The sequence below is a fragment of the Castor canadensis genome, chromosome 2 (assembly GCF_047511655.1).
Source record: "Castor canadensis chromosome 2, mCasCan1.hap1v2, whole genome shotgun sequence".
Lineage (NCBI taxonomy): Eukaryota > Metazoa > Chordata > Mammalia > Rodentia > Castoridae > Castor > Castor canadensis.
Window position 1 is genome coordinate 59,777,516 of NC_133387.1, and position 22,150 is coordinate 59,799,665.

The 22,150-nt window shown below is 36.0% G+C and overlaps 1 protein-coding gene across 6 annotated transcripts in view; it reads left to right on the forward strand.

Annotated features, from left to right (window-relative positions):
- The window catches only part of Cacna2d1 (calcium voltage-gated channel auxiliary subunit alpha2delta 1), a 437,884-nt gene that overhangs the window by 95,409 nt on the left and 320,325 nt on the right, over positions 1 to 22,150 (forward strand). For all 6 annotated transcript variants that reach the window (XM_074064875.1, XM_020156667.2, XM_020156666.2 and 3 more), the window contains one exon: positions 9,334 to 9,450. In XM_074064875.1, the coding sequence (XP_073920976.1) occupies positions 9,334 to 9,450 (117 nt within the window). The remainder of the gene's footprint in view (positions 1 to 9,333; positions 9,451 to 22,150) is intronic.

The window sequence follows — 22,150 nt, forward strand, 5'->3', positions numbered from 1 at the left end:
ACATTTGTGATGGTCATAACTCTGCAGTTGCTGTATCATTGTCCTGGCGCAGAGGCCAGTGATACTCTCACACATCCTATCATGCCCAGGCCATCCCCCACAATAATGTACTGCCCCATAAAAAGTGCCCATAGTACTGAGGCTGGAAAACTGCTCTAGAAAAACTGAAGATTTAGGATAAGAATCAGGATGTGAAGTTCTTTAAATGAATACACATTTATAAAATTTATGTGTCAGCATTGGTTGGTAGCAGTTTTGTTTTAGAATAGTTATGTACTAATAAGGTATGACAGTTAAGGGCAAATTAAACAAGTCTCCTTTTAAAAATTCTTTTGTTGGCAGAGAAGTGAATTTAGGTCATTTGGGGTTAGAGACATTAAATAAGCACCTTACTCGGCTTATGGTTTCACTTTTAGTTGCATAACATTTTTTTCTGGTTAAAATACATACTCATTTCTCATCTTACATGTAGTTTCAGATATGGAGAAGGAAAGAGGTAAGGTTAATAAATTATCTCTGGAGTTAAAAAATGCAAGTACATTGCTTCAATTATACTCTTTATTTTCCTTGCTTTGAATCTAAGTCTTCTTAAAGATAGTTTTAATTTACCTTATAAATAAAATGTCTTCATCTTAGGAACTGAAAAATAGTTGCTATAAATGCTTTTCATACTCACCTTTGTCTTTGTTATAGTTTAATTTCTTTATTCCAGGAGCAGCCTGCATTTCTGGTTAAATATAATCACCTGCTCTTATATACAATATACAGAAAATTAAGAAGCATGCTCTGATTAAAATTACCATTAAAATTGTCATTGGCTCTTTTCCTTCCTATATCTTTAATATATTGCCTGGAAGTGTTCTCATCATGTTTTTTAATAGGTATGAGAGCAAGTAGCAGTGTGTGCTGTGGAAAGTTCACCAGTTCTGACTTCATTCTTCCTAAACATCTTTTCTAAGGGTAATGTCCCATTTGAAACATGATGGTACATTCCCAGCTAAGAAGCTGTGTCATAGCAAATAGAAAAAGCAGAATGGCTAGGGAAATGACAATTTGAGGTAGTTATCATTGGAAAAGTATACGTTCTAAATGAGACTGTGAACACACTTAAACATATATATATGTGTATGTGCATGTGTACAATTGCGTGTGTGTTCAGATGAGTTTAAACAAAACAGTTTTGTATTTTGAATTCTTCGTATGTACAAATTGCTGCAACAGGCACTAGAAATTCTAGGCTAGGTATTATTGGACTGAAATAGTTTGGAATTAACTATGGAATAAGGTACAAACCAATATCTTAATTTTTATACTTCTCTATATTTTTGTTCCAGTTTGCCTTTCAATCTGTATTTTCCAATAGTTCCTTGTGCCGCACATATTCTGGTCAGTCTCATCTTTTGACTACTGTGACCCATATGGTTTTATTTGCCTCTGAATTCTGACAGCATAAGTCTCTGTCTCTCATCACTGGAACACTAATATTCTTCCTTATTTTGTTCATTTTATGTATTTACTCCATTATTTTAAATTATTGCATAGCTGTATTTGTATTATTTTGTGTAAATGCATACCACCATATTAAGCTTTGTAATTGGGGAGGGGGCTCAATTTTGACTGTAAAGTATGATAAAGAAATTGCTATAGTAGGCATTCACAGTCCTCCAAAGACTGACATAGAATACCTAGTGTCTGTATCCATTCAGTGATTCAATCAATATTTATTGTACTGAGCACTGCGCTGTGTGCTGAACATATAAGGAGAAAAACAGAACAAAATTCTTTGTCTTCTTGACACTTAAATTCTAGTTAAGGGAAATTAAAATACATAAACACAATATTTACAAAATTGTATATGTTAAATTATGTTTGCATATGCCTAAAGATTGGAAAATAGAAATCTCAACTCATAAGTGTTTTAATGGTAGGGTAAAGAAAAGAGACTATAATTTACTTAAAATGAAGATGCAGTGAATCAAATGTGACTTATCAGAACTGACATTAATATAATGCCATGCATCTTGTAAAACGTGTACTTATAGCTTCATAAATTTACACAAACTACAGTGGGTTAATATATTGCACCAGTTGTATTTGCCTTAGTTATTTTTTCCAGTGGAGATGAATTCAAGTGGCAAAATACTAAAGAACAATAAAAAAAAGACATTTTCAAAGCTTTATTTTTGTTTCAGAGATTGCATTATTTATTCTTTTAATCAAAAAAGACTATGCAAGAGGTTTATGACAACCAGGGGTTAACTAGAAAATATTAGAAAACAGTGCATATTTTTTAAAGCCCGTGAATTTTCATAGAAGAAAAGGTTCTATTCTTATTGGTGTTATTGCTAAAGTATATTCTGCTATCAATTCAACTCTGTAGTTACTAGTCGCGTTTTACCTTAGATAAGAATCTTCACCTAACTCAGTATTTCTCTATGTTGGCCATTTTAGATGATGAGATTTATGATAAATAAAAGAAAGATTTTATTTTCTTTGGATCATGGTAAAATTTTGTTAGTTAAGGGAATTGTGGACCTTAAAAATTGTCAGGAAAGAACATTATATCATTTACCTTTTTAATGTACCTTTTTAGAAACAAGACATTGTCATGGGGTAAGGAACAAATAGTTCAAAAGCCCAAGGAACTCTTTAAAACAAAATCAAAACAGCCCTAATGTAACCCATAGATGAAACATCTCACCTTATAAAATTCAGTGAAAACTAGGAGAGCTGATTTTATGGGTATCTCAAGCAATAGGAGACATAATGAGCTTTTTTCCCTGCCTGCTTTGGTATTGAAGGTTTCTGAGTTTACCCCTGTTAGCCAATCAAGAAAGTGAGGAAGGAATGAGGGTGGAAGATAGTGTAACATTTTCTTTCTTTTAATCCCACTCATTAGTATGAGGTGGAACCACATTTATTCATCCATTTCATCCACACTTTTATACAATGTATGCACATTCATTTAGATATTTATAGCTTTTCTGTCTAGACTTGTTTCTTAGTACTTTAATACTTCACACAATAGTGAAGGTAGTAATGGGTTGTGTCCGTGAGCTGATTTCATTACTTCCTAAAGCCTATTGAAAATGTGCATTTCTCACAATAGAATTCAACTTTCATATTCATCAGAATCTAATGACTAATGAAGTGAAAGTGTGGTCATAATTAAGAAGTACTGTTACAACTTTGAAATATGGAATATTTCTGAGGATTTCTATTTTTAGGAACAGTGAATCATATAGGATGTTTACTGTAAAACTACTTATATAAAAAGTAGCGAAATTAAGGGAACTCATTAGGAGCTTGGATTCAGCAGGATTTGGGTGCATTTAGAAGATAGTGTGGTCAGTGGAAGGGTAGTCCAAAGCCAGAGAGGCTGATTTTTACTGTTGACTTTCAACACAAAGCTCCTCCTAACTCACTGAGTTAAAATTATTCTGTAACTATGATAAATTACCATAAATTTATTGACAGACTTATCATTGGCTCAGATGTCATTCCCTCTGCTCATTTCTTATTCCTCCATTTTCAAAGCCAGTTGTAATACTGGAGTTTGAACCCAGGGCCTCTCTCATTTTAGGCAAGCACTCTACCACTTGAGCCTCACCTCCAGCCCAGTATGTGGTATCTTTGGGACGCTATTATTTTGTCTACCACAGCTCAATATGTCTGCATACCTTTTTTTCTCCAAATAGCCTTATCATTTCTGCTCATGCCCTTAGTTCATGCTATTCTATACAGCTGTCAAGCCATAGTGGAAGAATCTGATTGGCTCAGTGTGTTATCATTGTTCATACAGATTTTTTCTTTTTTTTTTAGCTTCCTACAAACCATTGATTCAGTAGTCAACTTCTTACAAATCTGATATAGTTCTGATGCAATTAGCTAGAGGGCAAAGGGCAAGGCCATACATTAGAATATTGCCACCTATGTGTAAGGGGACTCCTAGGGCTCCTGTTGTATCAGGGTAGTCAAACTTCCCTCAGAAAGATGGCTATGGGGATGGCAGAAATCTTGATTCCTTGCCCAAGAGAAGCTCTATGGGAGGGAAACAAACATACAATTATTAGAGGAAAGAGTTGTTAACCTTTACAAATCTAAGATGTAATATGCAGAGATTTGTGTTTCTCTTTGGGCCACTTAACTTTCTTATAAGCTTCCATTTTCTCTTTCAGGAAAGGGAGTGTGGGATTAATATCTGCCCTGGAAATCTAGTTTCTTTCCACTTAAAACAGCCTTTTGTGGTCAATGAAGCATTTACTAAATTCTAAGTTCCAACTTGCTTTCACTATTCTCTGCTGAGTTTGGTGACTTGATGGCTTCGCTTCTTTGGCGACTGGCTGTGAGGGGGAACAAGAAAAGCTTTCGTTTGTTCTCTTGACATAGTAAACATTAATGCTACTGAGATATTGCCACTCTCCTCCACCTGCATAGAGACCCTCAGCTCTGGGTGGCTCTTCATTGTCATCCTTCAGCTGGATCCTTTCTTCCCACTGTGTGTCCCTCAACCTCTGTGTTGCAGTTCCCTGATGCTGCATTAAGGCCGGCTCCTAGCAGATGTACTCATCTGTACTACTAGGATCTGTAACCCTCAGCTCCTTCTCACTTACCTTGAAGAGCTGTCCTGTATCCCACCAGGCTGCTGATTCCAAGGGAGAATCGGGATGGAGTGGCTTTGCCTCATCAGGTTACCTTTTGTCTTCTGCTCAGGACAGTAGTTTACTCTTTTATGATGAAATGTGATTCAAATTCCCTCCACTCTGATATTCCAGAATCTCAACTAATCTAAAACAATGATTAGCTAAAAGTAATTTTTAGGTTTCTTAAACTGAATAAATTGTGTAATATATGCAAAACACTTAAAAGTGGTATTGAGTAGCTGCCTAAAACTAGTTGCTCATAATAATCTTCTACGTCATGTAACACTTGGCCTAGAAGAAAACTTCATTTTCAGTATCTGTATTATTCCATGGAATTGTTCCATGCCATAATGCTACATATTATAATTCCCAAAGTGTTTCTTTTGGAATTTTGTTAAGCAGTTATGTCAGTGAGTGGTGTCATTTTGTAGGTGGCACATTTGAGGTTGTTTTTAAAGGCATTCTTTTGAAGGTTATCTTGGAACTATGGCCTTAATTTAGAGCACAGAGATTTGAGAGATTTTTTTCAGTGAAAATGAGATGAAAACTCTAATTAATGTTATTACAGTGAAACTTGGTATTTGAATGTAGCAGTGAGAAACATGAAAGCCAGTTAAGATTCTAAGAAAGAAATAACGTGTAGGTGACAAGTATTCTTTTGGTCAAGATGGTGTCAAGGGTCACAGTAGGAGGACTTGAGTAGAAAAATTAAAGCATGTTAGTGTACCAGTCAGGAGGAAGATTCAGCTTTGAATCTCTTGTATTCTTTCCGGTAGAAAAAACCATAAGTTGCTATCACACAGCAAGCTAGGAGTTGACAGGATTTGAATGGAGCTCTGTGTGGTGCCAAAACCTCATATTATTCTAACATGCTGTTTTTTTCCTTCAAGAAAGAAATTGGAAAGTGACAAAGCAGATATTCACATAAGCAGCAAGAAAAAATTTCAGAAGAAGAAAAGACACTTTAGACTGTGTTTTAAATATTAATATGTTAATATGTTAAATACTGTAGGGATGTAGTTTAATGTTGGAAAGAGAAATAGGTTTATGCCACAAAAACCTGTCATACAATCTGAACAATTTATGTGAATCTGCTCTGAAAATTGCTTACTACACATCTATCAGGAAACTTTTGAGAGCTTCACAATAGTTCTCCTAACAACAAACAATAATCTGTTCTTTAAAACCGGAAAACAAGTGCTAGTTCTTTTGGTGGGTTGGGTATATGATTTTAATTCATGTTTATTGCCAAAGAAAAATTCCAGTTTTGGTCTTATATTTATAATAATATAGCCAGATATTTAAATTGGGACTCTAGATGAAGCTTACTTGGTTTCTTCTGAGTCTGAGCTTACTGGTATCTTTTGGGTCAGCCATCTTTCTGTTACTATAATGAAGTACTTGAGATAATTAACTTATGAAGAGAAAGGTTTATTTTGGCTTACAGATTTCAAGGTTCCAGTCCACAATCAATTGACCCCTAGCTTTGGGTCTATGCAATGTAGCACACCGTGGTGGCAATGTGTGCTAGAACAAAACTGCTCACTTTATGACCAGGAAGCAAAAGAGAGGAAGAGGAAGGGGCTGGAGTCTCACTGTCACCTTCATGGGCATGCCACCAATGATCTAAGGACCTATGCTAGGTCCCTCTCCCAAAGGTTCCACTACCTCCTAATAGTGCTACCCTGGAGACTAAGCTTTTAAACACAGGCCTAAGGGGAGGGACATTCAGCGTTGAAAACAATATTTCCTAAAGTATATAAAAATGATAACACAAAGAGAATTTGGGAGCATATTCTTTTTTTAAAATTAATTAATTAATTAATTATTATTGTTTTATTATTCATATGTGCATACAAGGCTTGGGTCACTTCTCCCTCCTGCCCCCACCCCCTCCCTTACCACCCACACCACCCCTCCCTCTCCCCCCCAACCCCTCAATACCCAGTAGAAACTATTTTGCCCTTATCTCTAATTTTGTTGAAGAGAGAATATAAGCAATAATAGGAAGGAACAAGTGTTTTTGCTGGTTGAGATAAGGATAGCTATACAGGGAGTTGACTCACATTGATTTCCTGTGTGTGTGTGTTACCTTCTAGGTTAATTCTTTTTGATCTAACCTTTTCTCTAGTTGCTGGTCCCCTTTTCCTATTGGCCTCAGTTGCTTTTAAGGTATCTGCTTCAGTTTCTCTGCGTTAAGGGCAACAAATGCTAGCTAATTTTTTAGGTGTCTTACCTATCCTCACCCCTCCCTTGTGTGCTCTTGCTTTTATCATGTGCTCAAAGTTCAATCCCCTTGTTGTGTTTGCCCTTGATTTAATGTCTGCATATGAGGGAGAACATATGAATTTTGGTCTTTTGGGCCAGGCTAACCTTACTCAGAATGATGTTCTCCAATTCCATCCATTTACCAGCGAATGATAACATTTCGTTCTTCTTCATGGCCGCATAAAATTCCATTGTGTATAGATACCACATTTTCTTAATCCATTTGTCAATGGTGGGGCATCTTGGCTGTTTCCATAACTTGGCTATTGTGAATAGTGCCACAATAAACATGGGTGTGCAGGTGCCTCTGGAGTAACCTGTGTCACAGTCTTTTGGGTATATCCCCAAGAGTGGTATTGCTGGCTCAAATGGTAGATCGATGTTTAGCTTTTTAAGTAGGCTCCAAATTTTTTTCCAGAGTGGTTGTACTAGTGTACATTCCCACCAACAGTGTAAGAGGGTTCCTTTTTCCCCGCATGGGAGCATATTCTTTATGTATTTGTATATATATTTATATACTTAAAATAAATCAATTTATAATGCATTCATTCTTTAACTCCCCTTGTAATGTATCTGGCACAGGTGATGGCTTAATAGTTGACATTATCTGTAGTACATAATATGAAGTACACTGTACATCTGAACTAATCTACCAACTATGCACCATATTGTTCTTCCTGTACCACAGGAAAAGAGGCTAGAATTTGTAGAGAAGTGAATAAGATATTAATGGTGCAAAGCAGTTACATCTCACACTGATTAGCTCTATTGGTTTTATTGCAAAGAACCACACATCCTGGATCGATTAACGTGATGTTGAGGTTTCTCTATTTGTAACCCAAGTCAATTAATCTATTCCGAAATTGATGATCCTGAATCCCATTTTAGGCTGAAATTAGAGAACTTTTTAATGGATGGATTTCTTCTTCATGGATAACCTGGGTGTTTAAAACAGGACTTGATATTCTGCCCTGTAAAAGCACAAGCAAGCCAGTGATATGCAGGAATTTGGGATGAAACCAAATATGGGTTATGTATCACTAAATTAATGTGCCTCCATAGTAACCTGTAAGGTTAGTGTTCAAATGAATATGGGCTATATGTCAGTTTGAATCTGTCAATTTTAGCAGTAACATTGTTATTTAAATCTTTTAAAATATTAATAACTGTTAATCCCTTAAATGAAAAGTGTAAGTCCGTGGAAAACTAATGTGCTCTGTGATATATAAACATTAGCCTAGGTGTTTGTGTGCACCTGAAGCCAGTGTTCAGCATAGCATCCATGCTCAGCAGGGACCAGGGCTGGGGAACCTGTTGGTAGTAAAACAGAAAGCTGTAATTGTGCCAGAAAAAAGCAGGATTGAACTGGTTCCGGTACGTGCCTGCATTCACTTCCCATAAGATAGTAAAAACCTGCCAGGGCCTGGCTTTCAAAGATGGTTTAGTCATGCATGTGCACCCCATCTGTTCCACACAGAAGGGATTTCCTTCTCAGCTCAGCCCTCCAGTCACCACCACTGTCACTGCTCCCTGCCTCCCTCACTCCCTCTTTAATCCTTCCTCTCCTGCTGGGATTGTAAAGCTGTGTGAACCAGGGGCTGCCTATGTCACTCCCGGGAGATCCTTCCAAAGACGCTGAGATGAGCCAGAAATGAAGCTGAATTCAACTTTGCCACCAAGCTTAATTTTGGGATAGTTTGATTCAGTGATTAAAAAGAACACAAACAAAAAGTAAACCTGTTTAAATTGATAAAAAATAAATCCACCGTTACAGTGTTAGCCAGAACTTCAGTGCAGACTTCAATAACTTCAATAACAATCAATTCCTGTCTATGTGAACTGACTCTGCAGCTCCCTATGTTACCTAAATGGCCTTAGGAGCCTCCTGTCTGTCTGTCTGTCTGTCTGTCTATCTGTGTCTCTAAGGTTTAGCAGCATGTTTTAGCCTCCACAGTCACAGAGAGGGAAAACAGTGCAAGCTTCCCTTAATTCTTTCTCTGCCACAGAAGCTTTCTCCTACCTTTATTCACCTCACATGTCCTCCAGGTGTGACCTTCATTTTCTAAGGTGGCCTCCCTTTTTCTTAAAATGCTGATGGCTGTTAATAAAAGGTTTTGAAGTTAGGGTGGTGGTACAAATTAAAATAGCAAAAAATGCACATGCTAGCTATTGTGGTATAAATTGTTTTGAAACCTGTAGCAGAGTCTACAGTTTTAGTAAGCTGGTTGTTTTACAGCAAATTTCTATTTATTTATATATGCTTCCCTGGTATACACAAATCCCAAAAAGATAAAAATGAAGTAAGAAAAAGGTGGGTTTTTTTTTTTAAGTTGTTGATAGTTTTAAACACATTCCAATGGGAATTTATGAGCCAAAGTAGGCAATTATTATTCTTATTAATTTTCTTTTCCTTTCACAACAGATTTATGAGAAGTACCAAGATTTGTATACAGTGGAACCAAATAATGCACGCCAGCTGGTGGAGATTGCAGCCAGGGATATTGAGAAACTTCTAAGCAACCGATCTAAAGCCCTAGTGGTGAGTTTCAGTGGGGTCTGCTCTCTCCATCATTCACCACTGCATTGTGCCATGGTTCACACTGCAGTTGGAGGTCTTGCATCTTCAACAAAGGTGGCAAAGACGCTAGATAATTGATTATTACTTCTTTGCTTTAGAAAAATAGTTGTCCCTGCTCTGCCAAGCAAGAGATTTTAATTTTGCTTATTTTTGAGTTTAACATCATAGTCTGTATGTAGTTTTCAGTGACTTTCTATCCTTCATCAACATTATATTATGTCTGTATGGTTTCTGTGTGTGCTTGTATGTAGTTGAAATTTGTTTTATATTTGTTCTGCCTTATCTACAAGGGATATGTTCCAAAACCCTCAGTGGATGGCTAAAACTAAGGCTAGTACTGAGCCTGTGCAGTCATCTATCAGTACTACATGGGGATTGGTCCTGGGAAGTCCAACTCCACAGATGCACAAATTCCTTACATAAAATGAAGTGGTATTTACACATAACCTACATATGTTATCCTCTGTACTTAAAATACCTCATATAATAAATTTTTTTGTTTTTTTTTTTTTAGTACTGGAGTTTGAACTCAGGCCTAAGTCTCGAGCCACGCCACCAGCCCTTTTTCATGATGTTTTTTTTTTGAAATAGGGTCTATTTACCCAGGCTGATTTTGAACCGTAATCCTCCTGATCTCTGCCTCTTGAGTAGCAAGGATTGCAGGCTTGAGCCACTGGCACCTGGCTACAATATAAATCTTATAGAAATAGTTTTTAAACCATCTTGTCTAGGGAATAATGAAAAGAAAAATACATGGAATAGGTTTAACACAAACCATGGATCCATGGTTGTTGAATTGGCTAATGCAGAACCCATGGATACGGAGGTCTGACTGTACTGTTTTTTCCTATAAAAATGTATAGGAAATAAGAAAGTTTAATTTATAAATTAAACAGAGGATGAGATTAACAACAAAAAGTAATAAAATACAATAAAGATAACAGTATATAAGATGTTGTAATGCCTGCATGATGCACTGAAATGAGGTGAATGTGAGAGGTATTGTGATGCAGCATTAGGACACTTCATAAAGGTTACTTAAACACAAGCATTGCAGTAATTTGACAGTTGATCTAATGGCTACCAAGATGGCTACCACACTAAGTGACTATCAGGGAGGTAGCATGTGGACATGCTGGACAAAGGGATGATTCATGTCCTGGGCAAGACGGAACAAGATTTTTTTGTGCTACTCAGAGTGCTATTCAGTTTGCAATTTATGGATTATTTCTGGAATTTTCTGTTTAAGACATCCATACTACTGATGAGTATGGGTAGCTGATAGCATGGAAAATAAAACAACACATAAGAGGGGATGACTGTATTCACCATTAAACTTTATTTTATGAGGCTATATCTGAATTTATTCTTTTATTCTCTTATGGTAGATTATGTTTGGATTGTTTCCAGATGGATTACTATAAGCACTGGTGTTGAATTTTCTTTTCTATTTAAAAAATTTTTAGATGGGTCTCACTATGTAACCCAAGATGGCCTCAAATTTGTGATCTTTATTCCTCAGCCCCTCGAGTGGTGGGTTTAGAGTATGTACACCACTCTGCCTGGCCTGCTGTTACGTTTTCTTGAGCAAATGTTCTGGAACATGTATCCAAGAATAGATGAAGAACAATTCAAGACAAGAGAGTTGCTAGACTATAGGGATTTCACAAAGTTAGCTTTATAAAAGTATGGCAGTTGCTTACCAAAAATTGTCAACTTAGTCCTCTACCATATATGAGTCCCCATTAGTCCATATTATGGGCAAATGCAAGAATGTCAGACTTCTTAATTATAGGGAAACAAATGGCTATAACATGGTCCTGTTTTATAAATAATGAGGAAATCATCTTGTCATACATTCACTCACCAATCTTTTCATTTTTATTGAAATATCTATTCATATGTCTTGCACATTTTTATTCCTGAATGGACTTGTAGGTAATGCATTCTTGGTGTTAATCATTTTAGTTATATACTATGCAAATATATATTTTTCCAATTTGTGGCATTTTGATAAATTCTTAATTTAATACAGTTAGTGTCAGCTTTTCTTTTAATTTCATATTTTGGGGGTGTTTTATTTAGAAAATCCTTACCCACCCTGATGTTATGCACTCAAAATTTCAATGTGTTTTATGCTAAGTTTTTCTGAGATTTGTCCTTCATATTTAAGTATGTAATCTTCAGCTGATACAACTTTAGGCTGCAATTCTGATTAATTTTTTTTCCACCTAATTTTCCCAAGAACGTTTGTTATGTAGTTTGTTTTCCCTAGTAACTCTGATTTATCAAGCTAGATAATCTGGTAGACCAGGGCCCTCACCACATTTTTGTTCAGTAAGATCTTGGTATTCTCAAACCTTTAGTTTTTATTTAAATTACAGATTCAGCATATATTTATTTAGGAAAATTTCCAATGGAATTATGATTGGTATTATAGGTATTATACTGAGTGAAATTAAGTTGGAAGAATTGATATTGTATTTTGCCTTTCTGTTTATATGTGGGATATTATTTCCATTTGGCAGTTTTCTAGGTAATTCAACTAAGTTTTAAAACTTCATATTTTTTTAATTTTTATTGTTTTATTATTCATATGTGCATACAAGGCTTGGATCATTTCTCCCTCCTGCCCCCTCCCCCTCCCTTACCACCCACACCACCCCCTCCCTCTCCTCCCCACCCCCTCAATACCCAGCAAAAACTATTTTGCCCTTATCTCTAATTTTGTTGAAGAGAGAATATAAGCAATAATAGGAAGGAACAAGGGTTTTTGCTGGTTGAGATAAGGATAGCCAAACAGGGAGTTGACTCACATTAATTTCCTGTGCGTGTGTGTTACCTTCTAGGTTAATTCTTTTTTTTTTTTTTTTTTAGTGATTTTTAATTTTTATTTTATTATTCATATGTGCATACAAGGCTTGGGTCATTTCTCCCCCCTGCCCCCACCCCCTCCCTTACCACACACTCCGCCCCCTCCCTTTCCCCTCACCTTCTCAATACCCAGCAGAAACTATTTTGCCCTTATTTCTAATTTTGTTGTAGAGAGAGTATAAGCCATAATAGGAAGGAACAAGGGTTTTTTGCTAGTTGAGATAAGGATAGCTATACAGGGAGTTGACTCACATTAATTTCCTGTGTGTGTTTGTTACCTTCTAGGTTAATTCTTTTTGATCTAACCTTTTCTCTAGTTCCTGGTCTTCTTTTCCTATTGGCCTCAGTTGCTTTTAAGGTATCTGCTTTAGTTTCTCTGTTTAAGGGCAACAAATGCTAGCTAGTTTTTTAGATGGCTTACCTATCCTCACCCCTCCCTTGTGTGCTCTTGCTTTTATCATGTGCTCAAAGTCCAATCCCCTTGTTGTGTTTGCCCTTGATCTAATGTCCACATATGAGGGAGAACATACGATTTTTGGTCTTTTGGGCCAGGCTAACCTCACTCAGAATGATGTTCTCCAATTCCATCCATTTACCAGCGAATGATAACATTTCGTTCTACTTCATGGCTGCATAAAATTCCATTGTGTATAGATACCACATTTTCTTAATCCATTCGTCAGTGCTGGGGCATCTTGGCTGTTTCCATAACTTGGCTATTGTGAATAGTGCCGCAATAAACATGGGTGTGCAGGTGCCTCTGGAGTAACCTGTGTCACAGTCTTTTGGGTATATCCCCAAGAGTGGTATTGCTGGATCAAATGGTAGATCAATGTTTAGCTTTTTAAGTAGCCTCCAAATTTTTTTCCAGAGTGGTTGTACTAGTTTACATTCCCACCAACAGTGTAAGAGGGTTCCTTTTTCCCGCATCCTCGCCAACACCTGTTGTTGGTGGTGTTGCTAATGATGGCTACTGTAACAGGGTGAGGTGGAATCTTAGTGTGGTTTTAATTTACATTTCCTTTATTGCTAGAGATGGTGAGCATTTTTTCATGTGTTTTTTGGCCATTTGAATTTCTTCTTTTGAGAAAGTTCTGTTTACTTCACGTGCCCATTTCTTTATTGGTTCATTAGTTTTGGGAGAATTTAGTTTTTTAAGTTCCCTATATATTCTGATTATCAGTCCTTTGTCTGATGTGTAGCTGGCAAATATTTTCTCCCACTCTGTGGATGTTCTCTTCAGTTTAGAGACCATTTCTTTTGATGAACAGAAGCTTTTTAGTTTTATGAGATCCCATTTATCTATGCTATCTCTTAGTTGCTGTGCTGCTGGGGTTTTGTTTAGATTAAAACTTCTTTATAAAGCTTTTGTATATGTTCTGTTAGATACAATGCTGGAGCTTAAGTTTAGTTCCTCTTGTTCTGCAGCTCTCTATACTGTTTTGTGCATTTGTCTCAAGACTACTCTGTATTTCCTATTTATTTACCACTCACACCTCACATTTTAGCTTGCTATATTTTATATATATCTTGGCCTTCAAAAACTTTCGGTGCTTTATTAGGTACTTATAAATCTTTTTTGTTATGATTGTTAAAGCATCTAGGATCTTTTTGTAATATAGCTGTACTGTCATTTGGACTATTTGGTATCTCATATTGCTAGAAGTTGAAATGTTTGATTAAAAATGTACAATTGAGTAATCCATGGCAAGATAAGCATTATTATCTTTAATTTTAGGGATACAAACACCATTTAAAAACATTTAGAGATGTAATACTTGCAATAAAACCTCACCTAATAAAAATCAGTTACTTTCTACTAAAGTGATTAATATTTTGTTGCCAACTGAAACTGTTTCTATTTGTAGTGATGTCATTAGCTTATGTTTTTTTCCAGATATAGGAATCAGATGATGTGACTATCAAAGCCCCACGGAAAACATGGTGCAAGGAAATAATATATATCTGGATTTAATTAGGTTAAAATGGGAGTCATTTTAGATATTTTTCTTGTTTGTCAATTGTAGTTGAAGTTCAGGATACCTCGTGCATTATTGAATCCTGTGGGATGGGTGACCATCTTTAGGTGCAGGTGGCCCAATGCAGAAAGCAAAGGGCTAATTAATGCAGAGCTATTTACATTTTTTTACATATGTGACAGATTCACATTTGTTTTCATGCTACATATTTTATTTAACTTCTTTGATTCCACAAAAATAGAAAACATCATTCAGTTGAGAAATATTTTGAGGTTTATTGTAAAAAAGGTGCTATATTATATTGTAAATGATTGCAAAACGGCATTATTAATTTACTTCTGTTTTTGTTGTAGGCATATATTCAGTGAAGCTCTTGGATCAAAGGAGCTTTAATTTATCTGGCTGTTGTACCAATATAATTTTATGCAAAATATAGTGGAAATCATAAATATTCAAATCGGGTAGGATGATAGAATTTAATGCCAGTTACACTTTATTGAGTGCTTATTACTAAGTAGCATTAATTAATTATTTCTCTCAATAACATCCTGATTAGATAGCATTATTAGTCTCATTTTTCAATGAGGAAACTGGATCTTTGAGGGCTGTTGCTTCTAATGAGGAATATATACCAGTGCTATTCAGACTTTAACATGCATATGGGTCATTTGTGGGACTGGTTAAGATCTGGACTTTTATTCAGTAGACTGAGCCAGAGATGATATATTTTTATTAAGTTCCCGTGTGCTTGGTGCAAAGGCCATGCGTTGAGCAGCATGAATGAAAGAGGATTCAAATTCAGGCATTTCTGACTTCAAGATCTGCATTCTTACTTATCATAAAATACATCCTCCTCCTGAAGAACACTGTAATCATAACAAAGAAGAAACAATGCCCAGGTGTTTTATAACCTATTGTTCATTGGAGACAGATGAAGAACTGAATGATCCAACCAATAGATATTCTAGAATGCTATGAAGTTTTCACTGAATTCTGTATCAGTTAACCATTTTCTAAAAACACAATTCTTTGAACTAAAATATATTATATTGAAATAAATTTCATTTTTACTTGAGTTTGGAAAAAAATGTTTAACTTTTAATATTATTTAGGATCAAGGTTATCAACAGAAGATACCTTTGCAAATATAGATTTAAAATCTGTGAAAGAAAAGTAAGCTGAACTGGATATTCTCTTACATGATTATTAAATAATTAACAGTTTTGTATCTGATAATTCAGTGTTTGGTTTTAAATGGAAGTGAACAACTGAAGTGTTTTTAGAGGAAACCATTGCTTTTCAATATCTGCAGTAGATGTGAGTGGGCATGCATGCATACAAATTTTATATATTTGAACATTAAATATTGTGTTCTGCCTTTGTAGCTTGTTGATTAAAAATTTAAATGTAATTCCTTTTACTGCTTTATGGTTAATTTGTATTTTTTTATGTTTGACTCTAAACTACTTCCCTCAATATTTTCTTATTAGAATTCATCTTGAATTTTATTCATACTGTTGTGGTCTTTTGATCTGCTCAATCAGCCAGCCTTGGGAAGAGATGAAAGACTAATCAATACACAAAACTTTTAGTTACTTTTGCCTTAAAACCATCTCTTTGATAGTAAAACAGACTTTGGCATTTAAGTATTTGGGATTTGGGGTTTTTTTTATTGAGAGTGTGAACTATGTAAAGCCATGTTATGATTTTGATCTTTTTTTGCATCAAGTCCTTATAGAAATTCTATGATGATGGCACATTAATATTTATTAATTATTATTTGTACATGAGGACATTCAGCTCACCAAAGTTCTTGTCCACTACTGCAGTTAGTGTGAGATAGTAGTACAATCCAATTTTAGGATTTTGGTCTAAAACTCCACTCTTTTTCTCCCCCTTGCACACACACGTTGACAATTTCAGTCATCTTATTTCCAAGCTGTATCTACTAAATGACTTCTTTCTGGCATTTGCTATATCTGTGTCTTAGAAACCAGGTCAATATAATGATTAACTTGCTAACATTGTTGGATCGTTCGTAAAGCAATCTCAAATCAATGTTTAGAAGCAAGAAAGAAACAAGCATTTAACATTGCTATTAACTTTCATTTAGCCTGAACTAGGCTGAAATGTCTGCATGTGTTAATGAGCAATTCATGGAAGAGACCTTTTAAACAAAACAGTCCAACCTGCGGTGGTGGCCTGGGAGAGATGTAGGTAAATGAATCAGTGGTCTCATTTCTCACCGTTCAGCCCAGCCTGGGGATTCGCTAAGGAAACAGAGTTCTAGATATTTTGCTCAGACAAAATGGATCAAGGTTAAAATAAACAAATTTTTCTAGTGATACTTTTCCAATTATGGCCTATCGTGTCTCTCTCTGGTTGTCCTGGTAACTAATTAAAAATGGTCTACTCTGTTATGAAGCAATAAATACTGTAATATATACTAACTCTTAATTCAACCTTCATATTCAGGTTATGAATAGATAATGAAGAGGAGAAAATGACACATCTTTCAAATGAGTGTTAAAGTAGGTTTGTTTTTTGTTTGATTCTGGAAGGACTAGATTGGTATTATTTAACCAAATAATTTCCTATGTTTTTTCAGCCAGGCCAGTGGTATTATGTCTTTTTTATGTGTCGGCAGTGCCAACAGAACTTGCTAAGAATACAGATTTCTAGTCTTCCTTCTTAGGGATTTTAATTACAGTAATATAGAAAGAAATCTGGGAAACATTAAGTCTAAAGAAGTGAGAAAAGAGGGCAGGAAAGAAATTGTGAAATGCTTTACAGACTCAAAAAATAATTAAAAATTTATTGTATTTGGCTGTTAGAAGTCATTGTTTTACTTTTGCAAGAACAGATACATTAGAATAAATAGGAGTGGAATGAAGACTGTATTGTTAAAGAATGATCAGGGAGTGAAAGATTGGCAAGATTTTTTTCTGGATTTTCATGAAGTTTGGGAGCACAGTGAAAAAGAAATGTGAAGTACTACAAAAGACTTGGTATTGTGTGGCTGGGAATGGTGGCTCACATATGTAATCCCAGGTAATTGTGAGGCAAAGATCAAAAGGATTGCAGTTTGAGGCCAGACTGGGCAAAAAAGTTAATGAGATTCCATCTCAACAAATAAGTTGGGTGTGGTGGTAGCTCTCTGTAATCCCAGCTATTGGGGAGCCATAAGTAAGAGGAGAGAGATCTAAGGCCAGCCCTGGGCACAAAAAAAATGTTGGGAGATACTATCTGAAAAATAACCTAAAGTATAACAGGCTTGGGGCATGGCTTAAGTGGTAGAGCTCCTGCTTAGTAAGTATAAGGCCTTGTGTTCAAACCCCAGTACTTCCAAAACAAACAAACAAACAAACAAAAAGCCCCCCAAAACAAAAGGCTGTTGCTTTTTCTTGATTGTTTTTGAGAATAAAGGACATAAAAACATGTTTATAGTCAGAAGACAAGCAATCTATGGAATCTGATAATAAGGGGAAAAATAAGCCTGAATGTTGAAGGATATTTTTTTTCTTGATCAAAGGGAAGGTGATGTTATATGCAAAGAATGAGCCTTGGGGGTATAAGAGATTATGATGAAGGTTTGGAGGAGTAAAGTTAAAAAAAGGTAAAAGGAGTCTACTGGGGTAATTAAAATGACTGGTGAGCAAAATTGAGGGCCTTCCTAACATTGAGAAAAAGCAGAAGATATAAAACACCTTTATATGCTAAGTCAGGTCTTAAGCTGCATATGAATGTCAGAATTATTAGACAAATTTGTATGTATGTGTGTATTTTGACAGTTAGTCCAAAATCTGTCTAAGGTTATAAACCTATCCAAGTTCAAGAGATCAAGAGAAAAATTCCTTTGGGAAAAAATGTGAAATACTGTGCCATTTCTTTTCTCTCAAGAGAAAGTATACTTCTCTTTAATCTTTTTGTAAAAGTCTTTGAGAGGATTGCTCATTTCCTCAAGTCAGAGAGGTACGAGGACTAGGCCATCCATATTTGTCTTGGAAAGTGAGATTGCTTTTATCTTGAGTTTGTTGTGTGTCTGTGGATGCCTGTGCACTGAGGCTGGGGACGCCTACCTAGTGGCAAGGCCATGAGAAGTGGCTTCAATGGGCATAAGTTTACACACCAACCTGGGCAGAAGTCCACATGTTTAAATACGATTAATTAGATTAGGCTACTAAAGGGTTATTTAAGCAGATTGTAGATTTATTTTCCCTCACATAAGAATAAATCCATAGATAGGTAGGTCAAGAGATTTCCAAAAGTTCCATAGTTATTTGTGTCTTTCTCACTGGACAAGCTTTGGCTGTAAGGGTGTGCGTGTTGCAGGGTGGGGATGTCATGTTTATCTGGGCCAGTGCCTTTCTGCACAAAATTAAAACACATATCCAAATAGCTGGTGACTACGTCAAGACGTTTTCCAGATTTAATGTGAGGTTTAGGGAAGAGAAGGAGCAAAAGAAAACATTGCTTTCTGTTAGCTTTTTTCATTTAGAGTTAGTCTTTGCTATAGTGACTATATTCATAAACAAATTGGCCTTCTCTAATAAATCTTGGCACAATATGAAGAATAGTAGAATGAAATGACTTTGTAATTCTTTTCAGACTGAGAATTGGCAGAGTAAGTTCTGTAAACCTGAAGGGTATTGAAGATTTGATCAACAAAAATGGAAGTACTTGAAACCATGAACCATGTTAGATAGCATCTGTTAATAGCCATGAATTAAAGAGTTCAAGAGTACATATTTTTGTATGGGTAAAGTGTAAGTTTGTAGGGAACAGTGGAGAAAAAAGAAGTTGTGATAAAGGACAGAAATTTCAGACATTAAGTGTTCTGGGTAATAAGAGAGGCATGAGTGAATGGGCTGGAGAAGACTGGGAGGTTTGGGAGTTTTAACTAATAGTTAGCATTTATTGAATGTGGTTCAGGTGCTTTTGTACGTTTTTCCATACAGTGCTAACATAATTTCATTACAAATGAAAAAGTGAAAGCTCTGGGAAGTTCAATAATTTGCCCAATCTTACCCTGCTAGCAAAGAATCCAAACTTAGTTGTGAATGTCCACAGAAATCTGTGGTGGTGTCTTTCTTATTAGTTTAAAAACTTATGTCATTGAATTTTCATAGTGCACCGTCTGAAGCTAAGAATGATTACATGACTTCACCAAATCTTATGTCGAGTGAGAGATTTGGGTTTGAATTCTTGTATTTGTATTATCTTTCACCAGTATGCATCCTGTTTCTCACCTCTATGGCATCTTAATTACTTAGCCAAAATTTATTTATTCATTCAAATCAAAGCACTCCAGGTGGTATATAGCCACTATATCTAAGAAAGCCGTGCTAATAATACCTCTGGACCCCAGTGTACAATGGAATGTTAGTCCTTCAAACTCAGCATCCTTCTTAACTTTGTTTGCCCTGCTGAACCTAACACCCAGGGCATACTTTATCTAGCTATTTACCAAGTAAAATACAGACACGGTCTACAGAATCTTGCCAGTTAATGGTTTCTGAGTGGAAATGTTTCCTGATTTTTGACATCCAGTCTTCACAGATGAAACAGTTCCCAGTTATATGTTTTTGTTTCTTGGTTTCTTTTTGCTGATCTAATAAGGTTACTATTTGCAGTCACATTCTCTAAAGTCAGTATTTTAACAATATGGTGTATGAGCAGGGTCTTGATTTGCATTCAAAATATAATTATTGAAGGATCATATGTTAAAGACTGGTTGCCAGTTGATTGGCTTTTGACAGGTAACTGAATCTTGAGGGTTCTAATTTCATCAATGGATTAATCCACTGATGAATTCATAGCTGAATGAACTTTCAGGAGGTAGGCCCGGTTGGAGGAAGTGGGTCCTTGAGGTGTGCCTTTCACCTAGACCCTTCCTTTCCTGCTCTCTCTGTGTCCTGGTCTCTGTGAGGTGAGCAACATTGCTCCACCAGTCACAGCATTGTCCTTCAGCAAGCCTCACAGTAATGGAGCCATTCGTGCCTGAGGGAAATCTTTAAAGCCATGAGCTGAAATAAAGTCTTCTTCCCTTTTTCTTAAGTGCTTTGTGACAGCAAAGGAAACTGACCACCACGATTATTAAGACATCATATTCCTGTGGAGATACTTTGAAGTGTAGGTCAGGTGCCAACCAAGGAGATATGTATGTTTCTCTCTAGCTCTGAGAGGTCAAGTAGGGCCTACAAATATCTGTTTCACTGTTGGATCAGGAAGTGATGTTTGTACTTCACACTGTAATATACAGCTTATTACATTTATTGTTGCACCTTGTACTTGAGAAGTAGATATTTTACTATTTTATTTAGGATTTAAAAAGTTGGCTGGGGATTTGGATTGATAGAAATACATCATGTATATTTTGGTCATTTGAAATAATAAACAATAGTCTATCAGAATTTCCACTCAGAAAATCAGATTTCTCTGAAGCAGATCTTGGATTTAAATGGGAGATGCCCATATTTCTTGATAGCATTTGTTAAAATGTTAAATTGAAATCTCCAGATATATCATCACATTAAGTGCTGTTTAGAACTCTTGAATTACAGTAAGAAGGAAACAAATCTATTTGCTTATAATTGGGCTGGTAGTCTCTACCACACTCAGCTTTTCAATTTTTACAGCATTTTCTTTTGATCAGTATATTATTTAAAGGTTAGCAGTGAAGTGTTTTTAAACAACACTTTGTGTTGTAAATCATTCTGTGGTGGAGAGGGCATTCTCACCCCCATGCTCCCCATCCCCATTCCATTCCATGAAGTCGTGTCAGCACTTCATGAACAAAGACACTTTAGGAAAAAGGTAGTTGTCAAGATAGAAGGCACTATTAATGGTATAGTGCACCTGATTCTTTAATGGAAGGCTTAGACAAAAGGTTTCTATTCAAAACAATCTCTTTAGGAAATATGACTCTCAGTCTCTGTTGGCTTTAGGATAAGAAAGTAGTATTTAAAGTATCAGCAAGAGCATGACTGTATTGACAAGTTGACAATGATAATATATGGTCTGATAATACAGCACTTGCAAAAATTTAGGGTGAAAAGGGAATGGTGGCTTTGTTGTCTATATTGAGGAAAATAAAGAATCAGGTGAAATGACTTGCAAAGCTCACACAGGCAAAACGACATAATTTGTGGGGCCTAGTAAAAAATGTGCCAGATACTGGTGGCTCGTGCCTGTAATCCCAGCTACACAGGAGGCAGAGATCAGGAAGATCACAGTTTGAAGCCAGCCCTGGCAAATAATTAATGAGACCCTATCTCGAAAATACCCATCACAAAAAGGTCTGGTGAAGTGGCTCAATGTGAAAGCCCTGAGTTCAAGTCCCAGTACTGCAAAAAAAAAAAAAAGTAACTGTGAGGTTACTTTTTGTTAAAAGGTTTTTAAGATATTTAGAATGGTAGCAGCGGAGAATTAAAATAAGGTTGGGGTTTTTCTGAGTGGAAGCCAGACTGCTAGCATAGGTGTCACACCAAGAAGGTGGTCGGTCCTACACACAGGAGATTGGTGATGGAGCTGGAACTAGGATTTGGGATTCTTAACTACTTGTGTAGTACTTAATCTGAAATGATAGGTGTCAAGTTTTTCCTGGTAACTTAACAGTCTATGAAATTTGTGATGATTGGTGCAAGATAGTCCCAAAGTGAGGGAAAAAAGAAAATAATCCATATATCATTCCATTTCTGTTTTTACAAAATAGCAAACTGTCTCAAAAGAAATGTTTTGATCTGAATATGCTAGTGTTTTATGTAAAAATAAATATGTGTAGACAAACACTGCTGCTCCAGGGTCAT